Genomic DNA, 21,172 nt, shown 5'->3' on the forward strand with positions numbered 1-21,172 from the left:
GAGCAGGCCTCATCCCTGAGGCCCTCCTAGACAGAGATGGAAGATGGAAAACACACAACAGAACACCCCAACCCTATCACAAGCCTAGTATCAAGAAATAAGCACCAGTATTCTGCTGCCGGGGAATGGGCAAGAATGTGGAGAGAGGCCCTCTCCCTCTGTGACAGCTGAAGGGGTAGCAAAACATAAAAAAATAAAAATAAAAAAAAAAGTACAGTACTCCTGCATTCACCCCAAGGAAAAAGCAACAGGAGCTCTCTGTTAGAGAAATCTGAAAATAGTAGTGCCCTGAAGATAATGACACAATCCAAACCTATCTGAGCCCCTGACTTGACTAGTGATTTCACACCCCAGTGGCTCAGCGGTAAAACATTTGCCTGCAAAGCAGGAGACGCAGGTTTGATCCCTGGGTCAGGAAGATTCTCTGAAGGAAATGGCAACCCACTCCAGTATTCTTGCCTGGAAAATCCCATAAACAGAGGAGCCTGGCGGGTCACAGTCCATAGGATTGCAAAGAGTCGGACATGACTTAGCAACTAACAACAACAACAAAGGGAAAGAACATACGATTATGTCAAAATATGTTGAGAAAGCACCTAAATCAGCAAACTAGGAATAGACAGAAATGTCCTTAACTCAGTAACAGTATCCACAAAAGGGTCTACAGCTAACATCATATTGTATTTGAAATACTGAGTGCTTTCCCCCTAAAATCAAGAACAAAGCAAGGTGGTATCTCTCACTACTCCTAATCAACACCAGACTAGAAATCCTAGCTAACATATTAAAGCAAGAAAAACAATAAAAATGAAACCATAGAGATTGGGAAGGAATATTTTTAAACTGAGCAGATGGCATAATTGTCTATGTATAAAGTCCCAAAGAAACTATTAAAAAAACTCCTATAATAGATGAGTCTAGCAAGGTCACACAGAGAAGGCAATGGCAACCCACTCTAGTACTCTTGCCTGGAAAATCCCATGGACGGAGGAGCCTGGTAGGCTGCAGTCCATGGGGTCGCTGAGCGACTTCACTTTCACTTTTCACTTTCATGCATTGAAGAAGGTAATGGCAACCCAATCCAGTGTTCTTGCCTGGAGAATCCCAGGGATGGGGGAGCCTGGTGGGCTGCCATCTATAGGGTTGCACAGAGTCGGACAGGACTGAAGCAACTTAGCAGCAGTAGCAGCAACAAGGTCACAAGACACATGCTCGATATACAAAAAAAAAACAATTGCATTTTTGTATACTAGCGATAGACAGTTGGAAATCAAAAATTTTTAAAGAAGTATGCAAATGGCATCAAAAATAAAAGAAAGAAAAGTCTAAGATATTAATCTTCCAAAATATGAGCAGACTTTCTTTGCTAAGAACTATAAAATATTAATAGTAAGAATTAAAAGAGATCTAATTAATAGGAGAAATATTCTATATTCATCATGAGAAGCTTCAGTACTGTTAAGATATCAATTCTCTACAAATTGATTCAGTGTCATCTCAAATCACAATCTCAGCAAGAATTCTTTAAACAAATTGACAAACTAAACCTAAAATTTGTATGGAGAAGCAAAACTCTCCAATTAGGCAACACATTTTGAAAAAGAAAAAGACTGAAGAACTCACACTACCTAATTTGGAGACTTACTATAAAAACTATAGAAGTAATCAAATATTGGTAAAGCGTAAACACACACACAATAAAACAGAGTCCAGAACAGTCCAGTACTTAAACAGTCACTGCTTTTTTAAAAAGATGCCTAGCTAACTCAACAATAAAGTATAGTCCTTTAAAACAACAGAAAACCCATGTGTAAAAATAGTAATTGGAAACCCATTGTGTAAAAAAATAAACCTCAACCCATACCTCATACCTGTATGAAAATTAACTAAATGTATTATAAAACTGTAAACAATAGATTATAGAACTAAATAAAATGACTAAAAGTATAACACTTGTAGATGAAAACATTAAAGAAAAGTGCGGCCTTTTCAACAAAGACTTCTTAGCTAGGTTAGGCAAGGTATAGGCTCTAGACCTCCAACACAATTTAAAAAGCATCAATCAGAAACCTGCCAATGACAACATGTAAATGAATGGATACAGCTATGCTCCAATAAAATGTTATTTATGGATGCTGAATCTTGAATTTCATGTTATTTTTATCATCTCAAAATATTATTAAAAAACAATTTTTTTCAACATTTTTTTAATGTAAAAGCCATTCTGAATTCACTGGTTATATAAAAACAAGTAGTGGGCCAGATGCGGCCTGTGGATCACAGATTGTCCAATTGTATATGATATTATTTAATTTATGTAACATTCTGAAAAAGATGAAATTATAAGGACAGAAATCGGATCCATGGTTGCTAGGGAGTGGAGCAGAGCAAGGGGGCTGACTACAAATGGACGCAAGGAACATTTGGTGGTGAGGAAAATGACCTATGTCTTGATCATGGTGGTAAATATTACTGTGTATGTTTTCTAGAATTTACTGAAGTGTATGCCTCAAAGGAGTGAATTTTACTCCTAATAAATATAACCTCAAATAAGTTTGACTTTTAAAAAATTGTTCGTTTCAAAGTGCTAACCTACAATCAGCACGTGTGCTGAGTAGCTCAGTCATGTCCGACTCTGCAACCCCATGGACTGTAGCCTGCCAGGCTTCTCTCTCTGTAGAATTTTCCAGGCAGGAATACAGTAGCAGGTTGCCATTTCCTAATCCAGGGTATCTTCCTGACCCAGGGATTGGACCCACATCTCTTGTACCTCTTCCACTGGCAGGTGGATTCTTTACCACTGCACAACATGGGAAGCCCCCATCCTAAAGTCAGTAGGTAAATTAAAAATAGAGCCATATAAGTCCTTTTATCTCTGCAACCACAAAAGCATATTTCCATTTTCATACCTAATATTAATAAATTCAAATGGCTATGCCAGTTTTTTTTTTTTTCCTATAACTTCAGGTAACATACTATTTTCCCCTGATGGTCTTTCACCAGGTTTAAGTGAATCTCTAGTAACACAAAATAAGCATCACTACAAGAGACCTAAGTTCATAAAACATGTATAAGAACAAGCATGATTTTAAGTGGACCAGAATGAGCTGTGCACCAGAGCTTCTCCAACCATTTGGAAGCATCATCTTTCTATGTGTGAGGTCTACACATTTCTACCATATACCTCTTTATACACTTACGATCTCTGGCATGATCTCTCAGTATATGGCTGAACCTCTCTGGGAGCAAGAGAAAGAAGAAGAAAATTAGAGCAAATGCTTTGTTTTCATTCTAGAGGCACTGGAGTACTAGGCAAGTTACCAAGTCAAGTTACACTGGAACAAAAAGTAGAAATCTTTTTGTAGAAGTAAAAAGTAGGAGCAAACGGTGCTACATAGGCCCTCAAGGGAAATAGAAACCCCAGTTTTCACACACAGGGAGATGGCCAGTAACATAAGCAGAGAAATCAGTAATTATGTACCCCAAAGTGCTAGATTAGAGCTATTGAAGCCTCTCTTACAGTAAGAACTGTAGCAGTCCCTGAGACTGTAGCATTATTGGGGCTGTGGGATGGGATCAAATCTTTCCTGCTGTAGGGAGCAGAGAAAGAGAGAGAAGTGAAAAGTTCAGATAGGACTAATCTACAATAGTTTGAGGAGGTAAGAGAGGACTTTTAGAAAGGTTTTTCTTTTTTTTGTAGTCATCCTTCAAGTCCTATAAAATGAGAAACTACTATATGTAGAAGTGATGGTGTGAGCTCAATCATGTTCCTTGACAAAGAGATCATTTTCCCCCTTCCCATTTATACATAGGCCAAATTCTATCTCTGCTTCCTCATCCCAGTCACTCTTCAACCAACCTAATCTGGTTTCCAGTCTACTTCTTAATCTTCACAAAGTTTACCAACGGCCTCCCTGTACCTAAAACTAACGGACAAATTTTTTTAGTCTCCATTTTACTGGGTTCTCAACAGCACTTGAAATTATGTTCACTGCCCACTTGGCTTTCATTACATTTTTCTGGCTTTCTTCTTGTCTCTCTAGCCTTTCATGCTCTTTTTCCTTTGAAGGTCAAGATTCAGGCCTCTCTACTCTTTTCATTCTGTGTCTTCTTAGGCAGTGTCACCCACGCCTGACTTTACTTTCCTCCTACATATAAACGTAAATCCTCAGCTCAGACTTCTCCTCTGAGCTTCAATATTCAATTGCCTACTTCACATCTGTATTGGGAAGTTTCAACGCCACTTGAATTTCAGTGCATATCAAAGTGAACTTGTAATTTTCCTATTAAGCAAATTCCCTTCTAGTATCCCCTATTTCAATAAGTGACACCATTTACTCATGCAGGCCTGAAATATAGAGTTATTTTAGAAATACCTTTCTCCTTCAAATGCATAATTAATCTATCATGAAGTCTTTTCAATTTTACTTCTTAAATGTGTCCTAAATCCTTCCACTTGTCTCTATATCCATGGTCAATACCATAGGCCTTGTTATCATCAATGCCCACCTATCCCAGCTAGGCTACTCACATTCATACTTTTCCCCTTCTGCATACTACAGAAAAATTATCTTGTCATCTCACTGCTTAAAATACTCTAATGGCTTCTGATTGCTTTCAAGAAAAAGAAAAAACTTCTTATGAAGTCTTACAAAGTCTTGAATGTTCGCTCCCACATTCACCTCTTCAACCTCATTTTCTGCACTGTTTCTTTCCCTTCTTTCTGCTAAAGCTACTCATCCTTTAGACTCACTATGGTGCATCTCATCACAGGATGTATTTTATACATCCTCCTGCCTCCTCCCAGAATAGATTGCAACACATGCCTTTTTTTTCTCTTTCTCTTTTTAAACCTTAGGTATCCAAAATAGAGTTGATCATGAGGTTGGCTTCGCTGATTCATGCTTGGCTCCCATTTTAATTAATTGTTCTCCCCTTCCCCAGTGTGACTTCCCTTCCCTCAGGAACCAGTCTTTAAATTTTTCTAGTAAAATCTAAATAGACTATAGCCAATGTGTCTGTGGTTTATTTTGTATCAGATAGATAGGTATTATTATAAATAGTCTATTATTATTCCTATTCTACAGAGAGGCTATTTTTACTTTACAGTCACACTGCTAGTAAGTAAAGCCAGATCCAAATTCAGCTGCAGAATCAGAGTGCTAGCCACTAGAAGTTCACACTTGAATGGATATATAATTTTCCCTATTTACATTTTATTCATCCCTTTGTTTTTTAAAAGTTAGCACTTTATTCTGGAAAAGAATAAACTTCATACGTATAACTGAATCACTGTGCTGTACACCTGAAACAAACATGAATTTACAGCACTCCCCATCGGTCGCATTACTGTCTGAACTCCACCTCCTGTCAGATCAGAGGTGGCATTAGACTCTCATAGGAGCATGAACTGGAACCCGAAAGTCAAGGTAGAAAATCATGAGTGAAGTGAAGTTGCTCAGTCGTGTCTGACTCTTTGAGACCCCATGGACTGCAGCCTGCCAGGCTCCTCCATTCATGGGATTTTCCAGGCAAGAAGACTGGAGTGGATTGCCGTTTCCTTCTCCAGGGAGGATATCATGAGACTGCCACAAAATAAAGTGTACAATACACGTAACGTGTTTGAATCTTGCAAAACCATCCCCCCACCTCCCAGTCCATGGAAAAATTGTCTTCCACAAAACCGGTCCCTAGTACCAAAAAATGATGGGGACCGCTGCTCTGTAATATTGTTGTCAGCCAAAAAGTTCGTTTGGGTTTTTCCGTAACATCACACAGATGAATGAACTTTTTGGCCAACCCAGTATTTCCTATAAGTTATAATATTTCTGTAAATGATGCTAAAGCTGAAACTCCAGTACTTTGGCCACCTCATGCGAAGAGTTGACTCATTGGAAAAGACTCTGATGCTGGGAGGGATTGGGGGCAGGAGGAGAAGAGGACGACAGAGGATGAGATGGCTGGATGGCATCACGGACTCGATGGACGTGTCTGAGTGAACTCCGGGAGTTGGTGATGGACAGGGAGGCCTGGCGTGCTGCGATTCATGGGGTCGCAAAGAGTCGGACACGACTGAGCGACCGAACTGAACTGAACTGAATGACATATTTACAAACACATATATGTTCTTCTCTGAGACATGTATGCAAGAATATAATAGATATACTCAAGTTCAGTAAAAATACTTCTAAACTGCCTTCTCAAATGGCTTAACTCAGCACACCTGCAAGTAGGGTATGACGGTTCCAGTTTCCTCTTATCCTTGCCAATATGTGATATTATTCAACTTAACAAAATTTTACAGCTTGGGCATATGAAATTTTTCATTTTTTTAAGTTCATGTTTTTCTGACTCCTAATGAAGTTCAGCCAGTTGGACTGTCCCACCTATAAACTACCTACTCATGCCATCCTTTACCAAAACTCTATTGGATTTCCTGGGGGCCTTTTTCGTTTGTTTTGCTGATTTGTAGAAGAACTTTGTATAGCCTGTATGTTAATTCTTTATAAATTGAGCATAGCAAAAGTTCTAGTCTGACAAATAACTGCTAATTCTTTGTTAAGCAGAATTTTTTCATTTTGATGCATTCCAATACATCAGTTTCTCCCTGTATGGTTTGTGGTTTTGGTGGCCAGCTAAAAAAAATTCTTATTTACCCCTAAGTCAGTCACGAAAAAATTCTATAATTTCTTCTAGGAGCTTTATAATTTTGCCTCTCACATTTAGGCTTTTAATCGATCTAAAGTTTATTTTTATATATAATGTGATGCAAGAATTTAATTTCAATCTTTTTCACATAGAGAGTCTATTTTCCCAGTACCATTAAATAGCCCATCCGTTCTTCCACTGATTTATAATAGCAGTCTATCATATACTTAGTTCCTACATGTGCAATGGTCTATTTATAGAGTCGTCTATATTTTGTTTCATTGGCTTTTGGTTTGTTTCTACTCCAAAACAACATTGTTAGAATCCAAACTCCAAATATAATGAAAGGTATAAAAGATCTTAAGAATATAAACATATATTTAAGCTTATAAATATAAATATAATGGTAAAAATGTAATTTCCAGATAGTCGATATTGTAGGCCTTGTGGATCTGTCACAGAGACTCAACTTGCCAAAGAGATGCGAGAATAGTCACAGAAAAGCAAACAAATAAATGAGCTTGACTGTGTCCCAATAAAAGTTTATTTACAGAAACAGGCAATGGGCAGGATTTGACCTACAGGTCATATTTTGTAGATCCCTGATATAAAGAGTCAAAGATAATACTCATATTTAATTTAAAACTTTTCTTACAAATATTTAAAAGACATATGCAATAATATATCAACTTAGAAATAGTTTTTTCCACTTTGTTAATTCAAAAAGCTATTTCATTCAAAATTTTCATGTCTATTTTCTCCATCCTCACCAAAGCAGCTCACTGAATTCAGTGTTTTCAAAAGTAATTTCTTCATTCTGAGTTCTTTAAGAAACAGACATCATTCAATCTGTTAGTTCCTAGTAATCCTGCTGTTCTGGTAATTTTATGCCCAGTCACATAGATTTTTTTACTGTTGTTGTTTTCCCATTCATCTTTGTGGGGCGGGGGGTTTCATGATTTGTGTAACACTGACTTTCCTCAGATGATGAGTTTTAAGTTGTGCTTTGAACAGTAAGCTCACGGCATACTGTTACAGAATGTAACATTAAATGCAGTCACACACATTACAGAGTGTTTTTCTAACAGCAGAGTGCAACCCAATACAAGGACATAAAATAAATTTAGCAAGCCAGGACTCACAGTTTAATGAACTAGATCAAAGCATTGGAAAGAGTGCATGATTTCTTATAAATCTTATTTCTATTACATAAATATGTATGTAGGTATGTGTATACTGGGTTATAGTGCAAAATATATTTGTTTATGAATGGAAGCGTTTTTAAAAAAAAGTATGAAAGTTACTGCTTTACTAATCAGCTGAGAGTAATAATAATAATTAGTATTATTACAAAAGAATAAAAACATATGTCATACAGCTGGCCATCCCAGTCACATACCAAGTCTCTCCTCTGAATTTCTAAATAGCTGCCCAAGTGACTATTACAAATGTAATGTGTTTCTAAAATACAGATCTGATCACACCATCCTGTTCCTTGGCCTGGAATGTCTCTCTCTCTTTCTTGGTCAGATGCAGAGGCACTGAAACATCAAACACTAGGGCATGGAAAGAAACAGTACGTATAGTATTATCAAATAAATAAGTGGGAAACTAGAGACACGGACATAGTAACTAGATTTAATGTTTGAAAATATTTTTAAATAGCTGAAGTACTTCACTGTTCCAAATAACTGCAAAATTTGCCAAATAATATGAGAAATAATGGCATCAGAATGTATATCACAGCACTGCTGCTGCTGCTGCTAAGTTGCTTCAGTCGTGTCTGACTCTGCAACCCCAGAGACAGCAGCCCACCAGATTCCCCCGTCCCTGGGATTCTCCAGGCAAGAACACTGGAGTGGGTTGCCATTTCCTTCTCCAATGCATGAAAGTGAAAAGTGAAAATGAAGTCGCTCAGTCATGTCCGACTCCTAGCGACCCCATGGACTGCAGCCCACCAGACTCCCCCGTCCCTGGGATTCTCCAGGCAAGAGTACTGGAGTGGGTTGCCATTGCCTTCCCTGATATCACAGCACTACTCATAGACAAAAATGGAAACAACCCCAGTGCACAGAAATAGTAAAACATAAATAAATTGCAGTATATGCAAACACCAGAGTGCCATACAGTCATGAGAATGAATGAAATACAACTAGATGCAATCACATGAATGGATCTCACAAACACATTAAACAAAATATTATACACACAATATACCATATGATTCTATTTATTTGAAGTCTAAATATAAATAGGCAAAATATTATGTGTGCTAAAAAAATATTCAAGTTAAAAAGTCACTCCCAGGGGTGAGAGAGAGCCCTCCGTGGAAGAGAGCATGAGAAAGAGATCCTGGAAGTATGGCAATGCTCTGCTTTTTGCATTCAGTCATGGTTTCCAGATATAGTCACTGTCTGGCAATTCAGTGAGCTATATATTTTTAAACTGTGCACTTATTACTACATATACTATGTTTTAATAAAAACTTTACTTGGCAATAAGCACTTTGGTACTTTTATCAATTTTTCTAAATGCACTGTCTGAACAAGTAATCTATCATCATCATTATTCTTTATTTACTGATCCCCCCCCTTTCTTTTTCTTTTGAGCCAAAAGGAATTTAAGGTGGTTCTAACCTATGGTACATGACAGATATAGTCAATTTTAGACCACTCAGGCTGAAGAATACCTGTGCTGGACCTGGAAACATATTTATGTGGAGAAACTGCTTTCACTATGTCACAAGTTCGTGTCAACTGCTTTGATCAGTCAAGCACCAATAGCTTACAAGAAAACATCTTGTCCATATCATCCTCAATCTTCACAAAAATACAAGTAGAATTTGTTTAAGTAAGTGAAAGTGAAGTCATTCAGTCGTGTCCAACTCTTTGGGACACTATGGAGGGTAGCCCACCAGGCTCCGCCGTCCATGAGATTCTCCAGGCAAGAGTACTGGAGTGGGTTGCCATTGCCCTCTCCAGGTTTTTAAGTAAAATTAACAATGCTTTCAATGACCCTTCAAGTTCCATTGTCATTAGACTTCAAAAGAATAAAATCAATTTTGAGGCAGGTCCATCAGCTTTCTCTTATAACTTAATAATAAGGTGCCCACACATTAAGAAATTTCACTTTTGACCCTAAAATCACCCCCACTGCAAGTTAACATGATTAAGCAAAGGGATCAGGTTATTCACTTAGTCTTATCAACAACAGGTATAAGCAGGATTTCCAAAACATCCTTCTAAGGGACACTCTATGACATGAAATCTACAGATTTCATCTTCTAAAGAGAAAAGAGAGAAAAACTACCTCAGGGTTACGATGGAAAAGACTGTAATAAGTCACATTAACAATCAGCACTTCAGCAAAAGCCTCAAAAATGTTGATCCTTAGACTCACGTTTCACAACTAAAAAGACACAAACAATTTTGCATGAACTGTTGGAAATCTGCTCTGTCGGGAGACCTTAAATAAAAGAGTCTTAAGAACCTCCCAGAAATAGTCTTTGGAGAGAAAGAGCTAACCAACTCTTGGACCAAGCAGATAACCCACCAAAGCAGACAGCTTCCATCCAAGAACAGAAGAAAGATTTTCTAGTATCTCTGTTCCTCCTTTTAAAAATTACTTTGTTAACTATCTTATTTATTATTGTTCCTTGGAATCTCTAACGTTCAAATAAGGGTTTCTCAGTATGCTTTCATATACTTTCACTGTTAACCCATTTTTAATCTCCTTTCACTGACACCTGCATGTGTGCAGCCTCAGTTGTGTCTGACTCTTTGAGACCACGAGGACTGTAGCCCACCAGGCTCCTGCCACCTAGGAGAATGCAAAAATTCTCCTTGTAATCCCACTGACAAAATTGTAGGGGTACTCCCTGAAACACTATATACCATTAGTTTCCTTCCTATGAGAGGATACTTCTGAATTTTCTTCACATTATTAACCTTAACTTTCAGTACTGTACCAATTAGACCTTGATCTCAAGTCATTACAGCAGTTTCAGAAGAACCAAGAGTACTAAGAGTGGGGACTGGGGTTACCTTTGCTACAGCAGCAGTCTCTTGGCAAGTTATCTTTTGGCATCCAGAAATTAACACCTCACTGCAATAAATGAGAATCAAACGAAACCTAACTGCAATTGATATTACTGTGTGGATTCAATCACTTGAATTGTGGCTGACTCTTTTGCAACCCCATGCACTATAGGCCCCCAGGCTCCTCTGTCCATGGGATTCTCCCGGTAAGAATACTGGAGTGGGTTGGCATTTCTTCCTCCAGGGGATCTTCCTGACCCAGATATCGAACCTGTGTCTCCTGCGTCTCCTGCATTGCAGGTGGAGTCTTTACCCACTTAGCCACCTGGGAAGCAGTCGATGTTACTAGTGCTCACTATAAATAGAGTTGCCTCTCTTCCTGAGGACATGGACCATCTAGATTTCCTTGCAGTTAGTTAAGAGCCTTGTGACAAGCTTTGGGCAATGAACTGTGAGTAAAGGTAACCTACCTCACTTCCTGTCTTACATAATTAAGAATGAATGTGAGTTCTCCCTTCTCTCTCTCTTGCTCAGATGCAGCAATCCTAATAGCTATGTGTTCTAACTGGCTGGCCAACAAGACGGAAGCAGCCTGGATTGCTAAACTGCCACATGGAAGAGAAGAATTCTAGAATCCCATAAGTAAGTCTTAAATCTTTTCATGGGCTCCTGCCCCTGGGCTATGACTGTCACAAATGCTTCTCAGCTTTTTTTTTTTTTCCCCTTTTGGAGAAACAGGAAGGTTAGAGAGGACTGTAATTAGGTATTTCTCTACTCTCATGTTGGTTGGGCTCTGGTTAAGTAGTTTCCTTTCAGAATGAAAATTTCTTGGAATATGTCAAAAATGGTTACTTATCCTATCCATTGCTGGAAGTAGGAGAGAATTTTTCACTGAGCTTGAGAATTTGGTAGAGTTCATGGAGGGCTTCCCTGGTGGCTCAGCTGGTAAAGAATCCAGCTGCAATGCAGAGGAGCTGGGTTCAATCCCTGGGTTGGGAAGATTCCCTGAAGAAGGAACGGCTACCCACTCCAGTATTCTGGCCTGGAGAATCTCATGGACTATATAGTCCATGGACTTGCAAAGAGTGGGATACAACTGAGCAACTTTCACTTTCTTAGGCTTCCCTGGTAGCTCAGCTGTTTTTAAAGAATCTGCCTGCAATGCAGGAGACCCAAGTTCAATTCCTGGGAAAGGAAGATCCACTGGTGAAGGGATAGGCTACCCACTCCAGTATTCTTGGGCTTCCCTGGTGGCTCAACTGGTAAAGAATCCGACTGAAATGCGGGAGACCTGGGTTCCATTCCTAGGTTGGGAAGATCCACTGGAGAAGGAGAAACTACTTAACCAGAGCCCAACCAACATGAGAGTAGAGAAATACCTAATTACAGTCCTCTCTAACCTTCCTGTTTCTCCAAAAGGGTATTTCTCCACTTGAGTATTCTGGCCTGGGACTGAAAAAATTCCAGGGACTGTATAGTCCATGGACTCGCAAAGAGTCAGACATAACTGAGTGACTTTCACTTTTACATTCATGGAAATAAAACTCATAAAACTAGGTTGGGGGCTCCCTGAAAGCTGGACTTCCAGGAATTTTTAACTCCTAAGTTAGTTCTACACTCAGCTTTCCATAGTTCAACAATTTCCTACCAGTTATTGGTTCCAGTGGGTTCTACTCCTAGAAATTCTCTCTATTTACCTCTCCTTTCAGTTGTCAAGGCACTGATTTGTCCTGTGACCTCACTTTTCTGATGGATCAAAGAAGAGTTGATTTTCAGTTTGTTCCATTTATCCAGCTCTTTTCTTATAAGTATAGGAGTGACAGCTTCCAAATTCTTTTTATATCAAGGAGGAAACCAGAAATCTCCACAATATTATTTTTAATTACTTATCAGCATGTTTGAATGTCAAACCTTTGAGAGCAGGAACCATAGTCCTTTTATCCGGATTCCTAGTAACCTGAATTGTTCTGGGCACATCAGTCTTGGACATTCTTATCTGCTCTTCATCACACACTCTCTTACTGGGTCAGCTTATCTACTCTTCTAGCTTTATACACCATACTGACAGCTCCAAAAGTTTTCTCTCCAGTTAATCCATATCTTTCCTTTAAAGTTGGTTGACTTATTAGCATCTCAGACTTCTAAAATTTAAAACTTCAGTTTTAATTTCTTCTTCTAACCTGTTCACCCTTTCTGCTTTTTGATCACAGTAAATGGTATCACCATCCGATAAATTCTTCCAGTCAGAAATCTCTTTGGTTCTTTCATCTTCCTTACTTCCTCTAAATCTACTCTACTAACAAATAACGTCATTTCAACCCCCAAATATATCCCCAATCCACTTCCCTCCCTCTTCAGTGTAATCAACCTGGTCCAAGCCATCATAATCTCTAGCCAAGTCTTTCACAAAAGCCTCCTTGCTACTCTCTCAACCTCCATCCTCACGCACGCTATCCACAGAACAGCCAGACTGATTTTTATATATAAATTAAATCATATCACTCTCATGTCTACAATTGTTCAGTATGTTCCCTTTATACTGAGATTCAGATCTAAACTCCCTCTCACTCTCCAGAAAAACACTGCCCTGTCTGAGTTCTACACCTGGTCTCACATTCCCTCTTGTCCACTACATTCCAGCCACACTAGTCTTCTTTGTGTCTCTCAAACCCTTCGCTACTTAAAAACTTTCACCTGTGATGTTCTCTAAGCTTAAAAAATTCTTCCCCTTACCATTTTTTTTCTATCAAAATACCTCATTATCAAAGAGAATCGATTACTATATTAAGTGGCCATCTCATTCTGACTCACATTTTAGGTTTTCCTACTATTTCAAAAGTACATTTATTATTTAACATGTCACAACCTGAATAAAACATGAATGTTCAAAATCAAACTAATCCAATTGGTTAGTTTAATTAATTTGTATCTTTGATACTAATTTACATATTGGGAGCACCAAGTTAAAATAATTGTTGCATTAAAAATCATTTATATTTTTTCCGAGCATACCCTTTTTAATTATTCAAAGACTTGTTTTACATTCTACATATAATGTATATTACATTGCCTTACAGACAATTATATTTTGATATTAAAGCAAAAAAGTAGTGAAAGAAAGAAAAGAATTTAAAATTATTTAATTTGTATATTAGGCAATTTCTGCAAAGGCTGAATGAACTGACAACTGAAAATCAGCTCAATCCATTTTCTATACTTTAATATTTATGGAAAGTCAAAGTTGGATACATTATTCTACTTATATCTACATTTTCACATTAAATACCCAAAGCAAAATTATATTACATTCAAAATCCAAAATTACATTCCTGTTACATTTTTTTAAAACACCAATGAAATAAACAAACTTCAAAATTACAGACTTCAAAGAACCTGCATCATTAAACTTTTAAATAATCACAACATGGGATTTACAGAAATTCATTAAAGTGAAATTACTATTCAGGAAATATTAGATTTTCAATACTGAGAGAATACTTACTTATTCTACTGTGAAAATGTTTATACAAAATGTGAAAAGCATAAGTTGTACTTTCTGACATTTATAAATTAAAATAAATTCCCAGAATACAATGCACCAAAATAATTTAACAGATAAGTGAACAAGCAGATTGGATGTTATCCCACTCAAATGGTAGTCAAAGAGAGAAACCTTGAGATGATTCGGAAATAAGAAATCCCAGACTCTGATTGAAAAGAAGATGAATCAAAGAAGATTCAGAAGAAACCCTCTTCTGTAGATCAGAAAGATAAAAGGAAAGCTACTAAAAGCTTATGTATCAGAAATCTTTAGTACAATAAGACTGTAAGATGAAGAAAGTAACTATTAAGAGAACCTATTAGTTCTGATTTTTTTAAACTGTATAGGTCACAGAACAAGAAAAATGAATTAGTTGTCCAAGAAACTTTAATGGAAATAATATTTATTAATATAGAATTAATTTTTAAAACATCACAAAGTACTAGTCTCTTCTAAAATATTCCTAGCCAAAAATCAAAGCAAATTATATTATTTTTATTTGAAATAAAGCTATTTCATTTCAAATATGCCTTGATCTTTGCTTATGCCAATCAAATGTTATTTTGTTTCAGTAATTAGAAATCACTTTTTAAAGTTACTAACAAAATATCTATTTTATTTAATATCTATTATAATCTACTAAATGTAATTTAATCTTGATTATTTTCTAAAACAAAGAAGATACATAACTGACATCATTTTAAATTGAGACAAAGTTGCATCTAATCATACTTTGCTAATTGATTTTACTATATTACCATGTTTCAGTGCCTTAGAGAAAAATCAGCAAAACAATAACATTTTGTGCAATTTTAACACAATTTTTGCTGATTAAAGAAATTATTTCTATCCCTTGGAACACATTATTCTTATAAGAGGATAAAACATATAAAATCAGTTGTAAAGACACATTTATTGAGTTCTTACTGTGGGTCAGGCACTCTGCTAGATGTCAAAGATAAAATGTAGACAAGACAAGCACAGGTCTTGATTTCAACTGGCTTAAATATAGCAGCAGTTTCAACTATACATCTACATTATCAACTATTAGGAGGAGCATATCACAATACAGTTTTCTACTTCAATTGAAACTGAAACACTGACAAAAGTTAAAATAAAATGCATACAGATAACATAAAATGGATGAGGGAGTACCCTCAACAATAGCAAAACAAAAAGACACTGCCTTCTAGTTTGGATTAAAGGCAAAAATATTAATGTTTTACTGAATGTTTCATCTTAAGGTTCCTGGTAGCTATTCTTGTTCTCTCCAGAGCTTGTTTCACTTTTCAACCTGCCCATTCCTACAACCAAACCATCTTCTCCATAGACATAATTCCTACTTTTAGAAAGCATAGAGGTTGACTGGTAACAGCATTTCTGAGTAAGATGGCAATTATTATGGGGAGAGTGGAACTTATATCTATGCAATCTTTCTCCCATTCTCCGAGTAACTTCCACTTTACAACATAAATAATATTTCTTGCACAAAGTTAAAAAGATATAAGTATGAACAACTGTGTAAAGAATGTGTTTCAACCTAGAAAAAACTGAAATAAGTGGAATTGACATATTTTAATGTTTTGGACCAATGTGAGAATAAATTGCTGCATTTCCCAAATTATATTTCATAATCTAATGAAATGTTTAGTGAAAACAGGACTTAGTAGTCACAAAAATTTAGTTAAGATTATATATTCTAACTAACACCTTTGGAGCATATTTAGACACTCAGAAATATTACAATAAAGAAATTCTCCTAGCCTTTAAAAAAAAAAAAAAACCTGTATAAACTTGAACAAAGATTGAATCGGGGGCTGCGGTGGGGTGGGTAAATACATCTTATGTCTTCAGGAATTATTTTTGAAAGAAACATGCTTTGGAATATATTGCATTATTGGAGACAATATTTTACTGGATAAATACAGATAATGTAATTTATATTAAAGTTGGGGAAAGAATTACCTCTTTATTCTTCCTACCCTATAAATTACCCTTGTTTTCTTTTAATATTTCCATGGGATATGAAAAATAAAAGGTGAAAATATCATATTCATAGTCTAACAATGTTCATTTCTGAGGAATGCTATTTTGAGGGCTGTATTTTAATACCTACTCTTCAGTATGTTATGCTATCAGAGATAATATTTAGTCTGTACAGATCAGCTTACTTACGTCTGGGGCTCCTTTTCATTTTGTTGTTTTTGCTGGGGCTGAAGAACGTTATTTACCAGTTCAGTGATCCCACTAAAGGGAAACCACCTGTTTAAATAAGCAAATAATGTGACTGAATAACCAAATGAATAAAACAACTGTAGGAAAATGTTTTCTTATCCATACTAATAAAAATACACAGGCACAGAAGCTACAGCCAATGGAAATATGAGCTTCAGTTATCATCCAGGCAGTCAGAATATAGGGAAATTAAGTTTGAACACTTAACTAGTCCACAAGCAGGCAGCAAAACACTACATCTAGTCAGTGTATGGATGAAGTAAGAAGCTGCGGGCAGCTCTCTTACAAGCCAGAGAGTCCGAAAGCAGAAGACACACTAGCTGCAGCCTATCCAGTATTAGTGCGAGCTAATACCATCCAAGGCGCAGAAAGCAGAAGGTGGCAAAGGTACAGAGGTCAAGCCTACTGCACTCAGTACGTTTACTTACTGTGTCGTCTGTGGTTTGTGCTCTTCTTTGACCCTAAAAAGATAAGTTTGCACAACTGAGTGCACTGTACTGGGAAGAAATTTCTATCTACAGATCTGTGGTCATATAGAAATGAAAAATGAGGTCACATAGAAAAGCTATATGCCTTGCCATATATTTGAATTATACATCTGAATTAATATGACACAAAAAGGAAAAGTTGAATCGTTTGTTTTATTAGAAGGCTAATATTAAAATTCTTCTGCTCTCTTAATGATTCCATGATTTGTCCTCAAGTTTTCTGCACACTTGTATTAATATTGAAACTGAAGCATTTAAAATAAAGTATTATATGAAATAGTTACATTTGATCTACTGAAGATGAACAGATTTCCTCTTTATTTTAAAATTTCTTCCTTAATATAATTGAAGTAAAGGTATAAATATTTTAAATAAAATGTGAAGTTTTATAAATGTATTTTTAAAGCCTTCCAAACGGATTCATTTACTTCACAAAGGAACAGATAAAGAAGTTGGGGAGTTATGCATCCAATAACCTAAAAATAGCTACTAAGATAATTATGTGTATTAAATTTAAAATATTCATAAGCTAAAGTAAATTATTCATATAACTATAAAAGACTAAAAATGCATTTACCCTATAATCAACTCAGTGCTTCACTGTTTAGCTGGACATTTAAAAGTAGAGAAAGTGAAAACACAAGGATAGTGATGCCTCTGAAATGTGGTTTCCCACACTTTGCCTGGGACTGGTCCTGAGAGATAAACCTGTGATAAGTGATCAGTTGATTAGTTTTTACTTTCCCAAAGAAAGACTAAGGATTGGTAACTAAAATGGATCCCCAGAATCTAGGACTTTCATTAGGAAACTATATTAACACTGTAAATTAAATTCTTTTTAAATTAAATTGATTTTTTCCAGTGTATTTTTATTTTAAATGATCTAATGATTTAATGAAAAGGTATACCCTTATACATTTTTGTGTCTCAATGAATATAATTGGTATTTATATATCTCTATATTAACTAAAAAGAATATCTTCTGTTCTCTGCATAAACTTCAAAAAGTACAACAGTTTTAGCCTAGAGCTAAGGTGACATCATTTAGCATTTAAATAGAGATATAATGGAATACTAATAAAGGATTATATTTAGCACCAAATATATAAGCAAACAAATACAAGCAAACTATAGTGACAATCTATCTAGAAAACTTATTATTGTATTTCTTTGAGAATAAGACATAAAAATCTCTTAATGTTTTAGAACAAAATAGGTCCTATATAAGAAAATTTACCAAACCAGCTTATCAAAATGGAGAATAATTCAAGATTATCCTTCACCAAATAATATGTATGTTAAAAACAAAAACATTAAAATAAATTCATGAAAGAGGAGAAGATATTTGAACACATCCTAGGTGATTCTCTACAAGAAATCATATTTGCTCTTAATTAGTGATAAATGTTTTTATCATAAACGAATTTATATTAATTATAAATCAGTTTCTAATTTTTAAATGTAAGTTAAAATAATTAACAGACATAAAAATGTAAATTACCAATTCAGAAATTGTTTATGGGCTTTGTAAAATATATGTGAAATATATAAACATTTGCATCAGTTTCCCAAATAAAATATGTACCACAAAGCATAGCAGTATAAATATTTGTCATCTTTAAATACAATCAAGAGTATTAGATTATCCTTCTTTTGTCCAATATATTAGATGAAATCAAACCTCAAGAGTATCTGACCACACTTAAAATTCATGCTGAGATAATAGTTTAAGCACTGGTAATATGGAAAAGTAATTATATATATCTTGGATAGCACCTTAACATTATTAACAATAAACTACATTCCTGCATTCCAGAAACTATATGAGGGGCTTCCAGTTTCCAATAAAATATATAAAGAGCTTGGAAATCATCACTCCCATCCTTACAAGTAAAAATGCTGAACAGACTGAAAATCAACAACTCTTCTTAGTCATCAAACAATTTAGGTCATGGAGTGGGCAAACTGAAAGCTAGAGAAACAGACAAATGGACACAGTCTATCACAGTTTACCAATAGTACAAGCCCAGGAGCAGAGGCCCACACATGCGGCCAGTGTCTTTTGGAAGACTTTTAACATAATTGACCAATGGTCAGAGACTCTCCTTGGACTAGATAAAAAGTTTAAAATTCCAAGTGTTAAGACTTAGCCGGCACCATGACAGGCTTCAGGGGCCACGGTAGGCCTAAGTCTCCTTCACGGAAGGGATGAGTCACTGCCCAGGAGGAACTGAGATCATCTCCTGCCGACACCAAGGACTTGGCCAATCAGTATGCTCCCGGTAGCCTGGTTCAAGCCTATCAGGATAAGGATGGACCTCCCCCAAAGAAGCCCACGCCTCCAAGAATCTAGCCAATTAGTTAAGACCAGGAAACTCCTGCAGCCAATAAGCCCTTGCCAACTCTCTGTCTCTGTCCTAAACCTATAAATAGGGCTGTGATCCAGGGCTCGGGGCTCTTGTTCTAACTCCACTGTGTTGGATGTGACGGGAGCCCTGGCTCGAGCTAGCAATAATCCCCTTCACGCTTTTGCATTGCTGCAGATGTCTTATTCTCTCAGTTTTGGGGACTCGGACACTGGGCATAACACAAGGAGTCCAAGTTTCAGGCATACCATCACACTTCCACAAAGCCCTACCAGCTGCTCGCTGTGAAGATCAGAGAAAAATTTCCTCCAGCATCCAGCAACAGGAGCGGGGGGATCAATATTTTTTTGAAATACTCCCAGAGCTCTCTACTCTCTTTAACAATCCTAAATTCAGGGGGAAAAAATTTTAAGAGAAGCTAAACAACTGAATATCTACTTCCACTTGACTGACTACACTAAAGCCTTTGACTGTATGGATCACAGCAAACTGTGGAAAATTCTTCAAGAGATGGGAATACCAGATCACCTTACCTGCCTCCTGAGAAATCTGCATGCAGATCAAGAAGCAACAATTAGAACTGGACATGGAAAAACAGACTGGTTCAAAACTGGGAAAGAAGTATGTCAAGGCTGTATATTGTTACCCTGCTTATTTAACTTATATATAAAGTACATTATGTGAAATGCCAGGCTGAATGAAGCACAAGCTGGAATCAAGATTGCCGGGAGAAATATCAATAACCTCACAAATGCAGATGATACCAGCCTTATGGCAGAAAGCAAAGAGGAACTAAAGAGCCTCTTGATGAAGGTGAAAGAGGAGAGTGAAAAAGTTGGCGTAAAGCTCAACATTGAGAAAACGAAGATCATGGCATCTGGTCCCATCACTTCATGGCAAACAGATGGAGAAACAGTGACAGATTTTATTTTCTTGGGCTCCAAAATCACTGCAGACAGTGATTTCAGCCATGAAATTAAAAGATTTTTGCTCCTTGGAAGAAAACTATAACCAACCTAGACAGCATATTAAAAACCAGAGACATTACTTTGCCAATAAAGGTCCATCTAGTCAAAGCTATGGTTTTTCCAATAGTCATGTATGGATGTGAGTGTTGGACTATAAAGAAAGCTGAGCGGCAAAGAACTGATGCTTTTGAACTGTGGTGTTGGAGAAGACTCTTGAGAGTCCCCAGGACAGCAAAGAGATCAAACCATGACTGGTTTCCTAAAGGAAATCAACCCTGAATATTCATTGGAAGGACCCATGCTGAAGCTGAAGCTTTGGCCACTTGATGCAAAGAGCTGACTCATTGGAAAAGACTCTGATGCTGCAGAATATTGAAAGAAGGAAGAGAAGGGGACGACAGAGGATGACATGGTTGAATGGCATCACTGACTCAACGGCCATGAGTTTGAGCAAGCCCTGCAAGATGGTGACGGACAGGGAAGCCTGACGTGCTGCATGCAGTCCACGGGGTCACAGAGAGTCAGACATGAATGAACAACTGAACAACAACAACAAAGCACCTGAAATTTTACCAAAATCAAACAAGCCTGAAGAAGGTAAACATCTATTATAAAATCCTCTAGCCTTTTATGTGGGAGAAGGACGATACCAAACTACAGCTCCCTCTAGGAATACTGGGGCTTCCCTGGTGGCTCAGTGGTAAAGAATTTGCCTGCCAATGCAGGAAACATGGGTTTGATCCTTGGGTCAGGAAGATCTCTTGGAGGAAGAAATGGCAACCTGCTCCAGTATTCTTGCCTGGGAAAATCCTATGGACAGAGGAGTCTAGCAGGCTACAGTCCATTGGGTCACAAAGAGCTGGACACAACTTAGTGACTAAACAACAAC

General features: G+C 36.9%; 1 protein-coding gene across 43 annotated transcripts in view; it reads right to left on the reverse strand.

Moving 5' to 3' along the window:
* The window catches only part of RIMS2 (regulating synaptic membrane exocytosis 2), a 601,609-nt gene that overhangs the window by 473,940 nt on the left and 106,497 nt on the right, over positions 1-21,172 (reverse strand). For 34 of the 43 annotated variants that reach the window (XM_027973140.3, XM_027973141.3, XM_060393850.1 and 31 more), the window contains 2 exons: positions 16,890-16,922; positions 16,402-16,488 (listed from right to left, as the gene is read on the reverse strand). The exons of the other annotated variants lie outside the window; for them this stretch is intronic. In XM_027973140.3, the coding sequence (XP_027828941.2) occupies positions 16,402-16,488; positions 16,890-16,922 (120 nt within the window). The remainder of the gene's footprint in view (positions 1-16,401; positions 16,489-16,889; positions 16,923-21,172) is intronic. 43 annotated transcript variants of the gene reach the window in all.

Source organism: Ovis aries, chromosome 9 (assembly GCF_016772045.2).
Source record: "Ovis aries strain OAR_USU_Benz2616 breed Rambouillet chromosome 9, ARS-UI_Ramb_v3.0, whole genome shotgun sequence".
NCBI classification, from domain to species: Eukaryota; Metazoa; Chordata; class Mammalia; order Artiodactyla; family Bovidae; genus Ovis; species Ovis aries.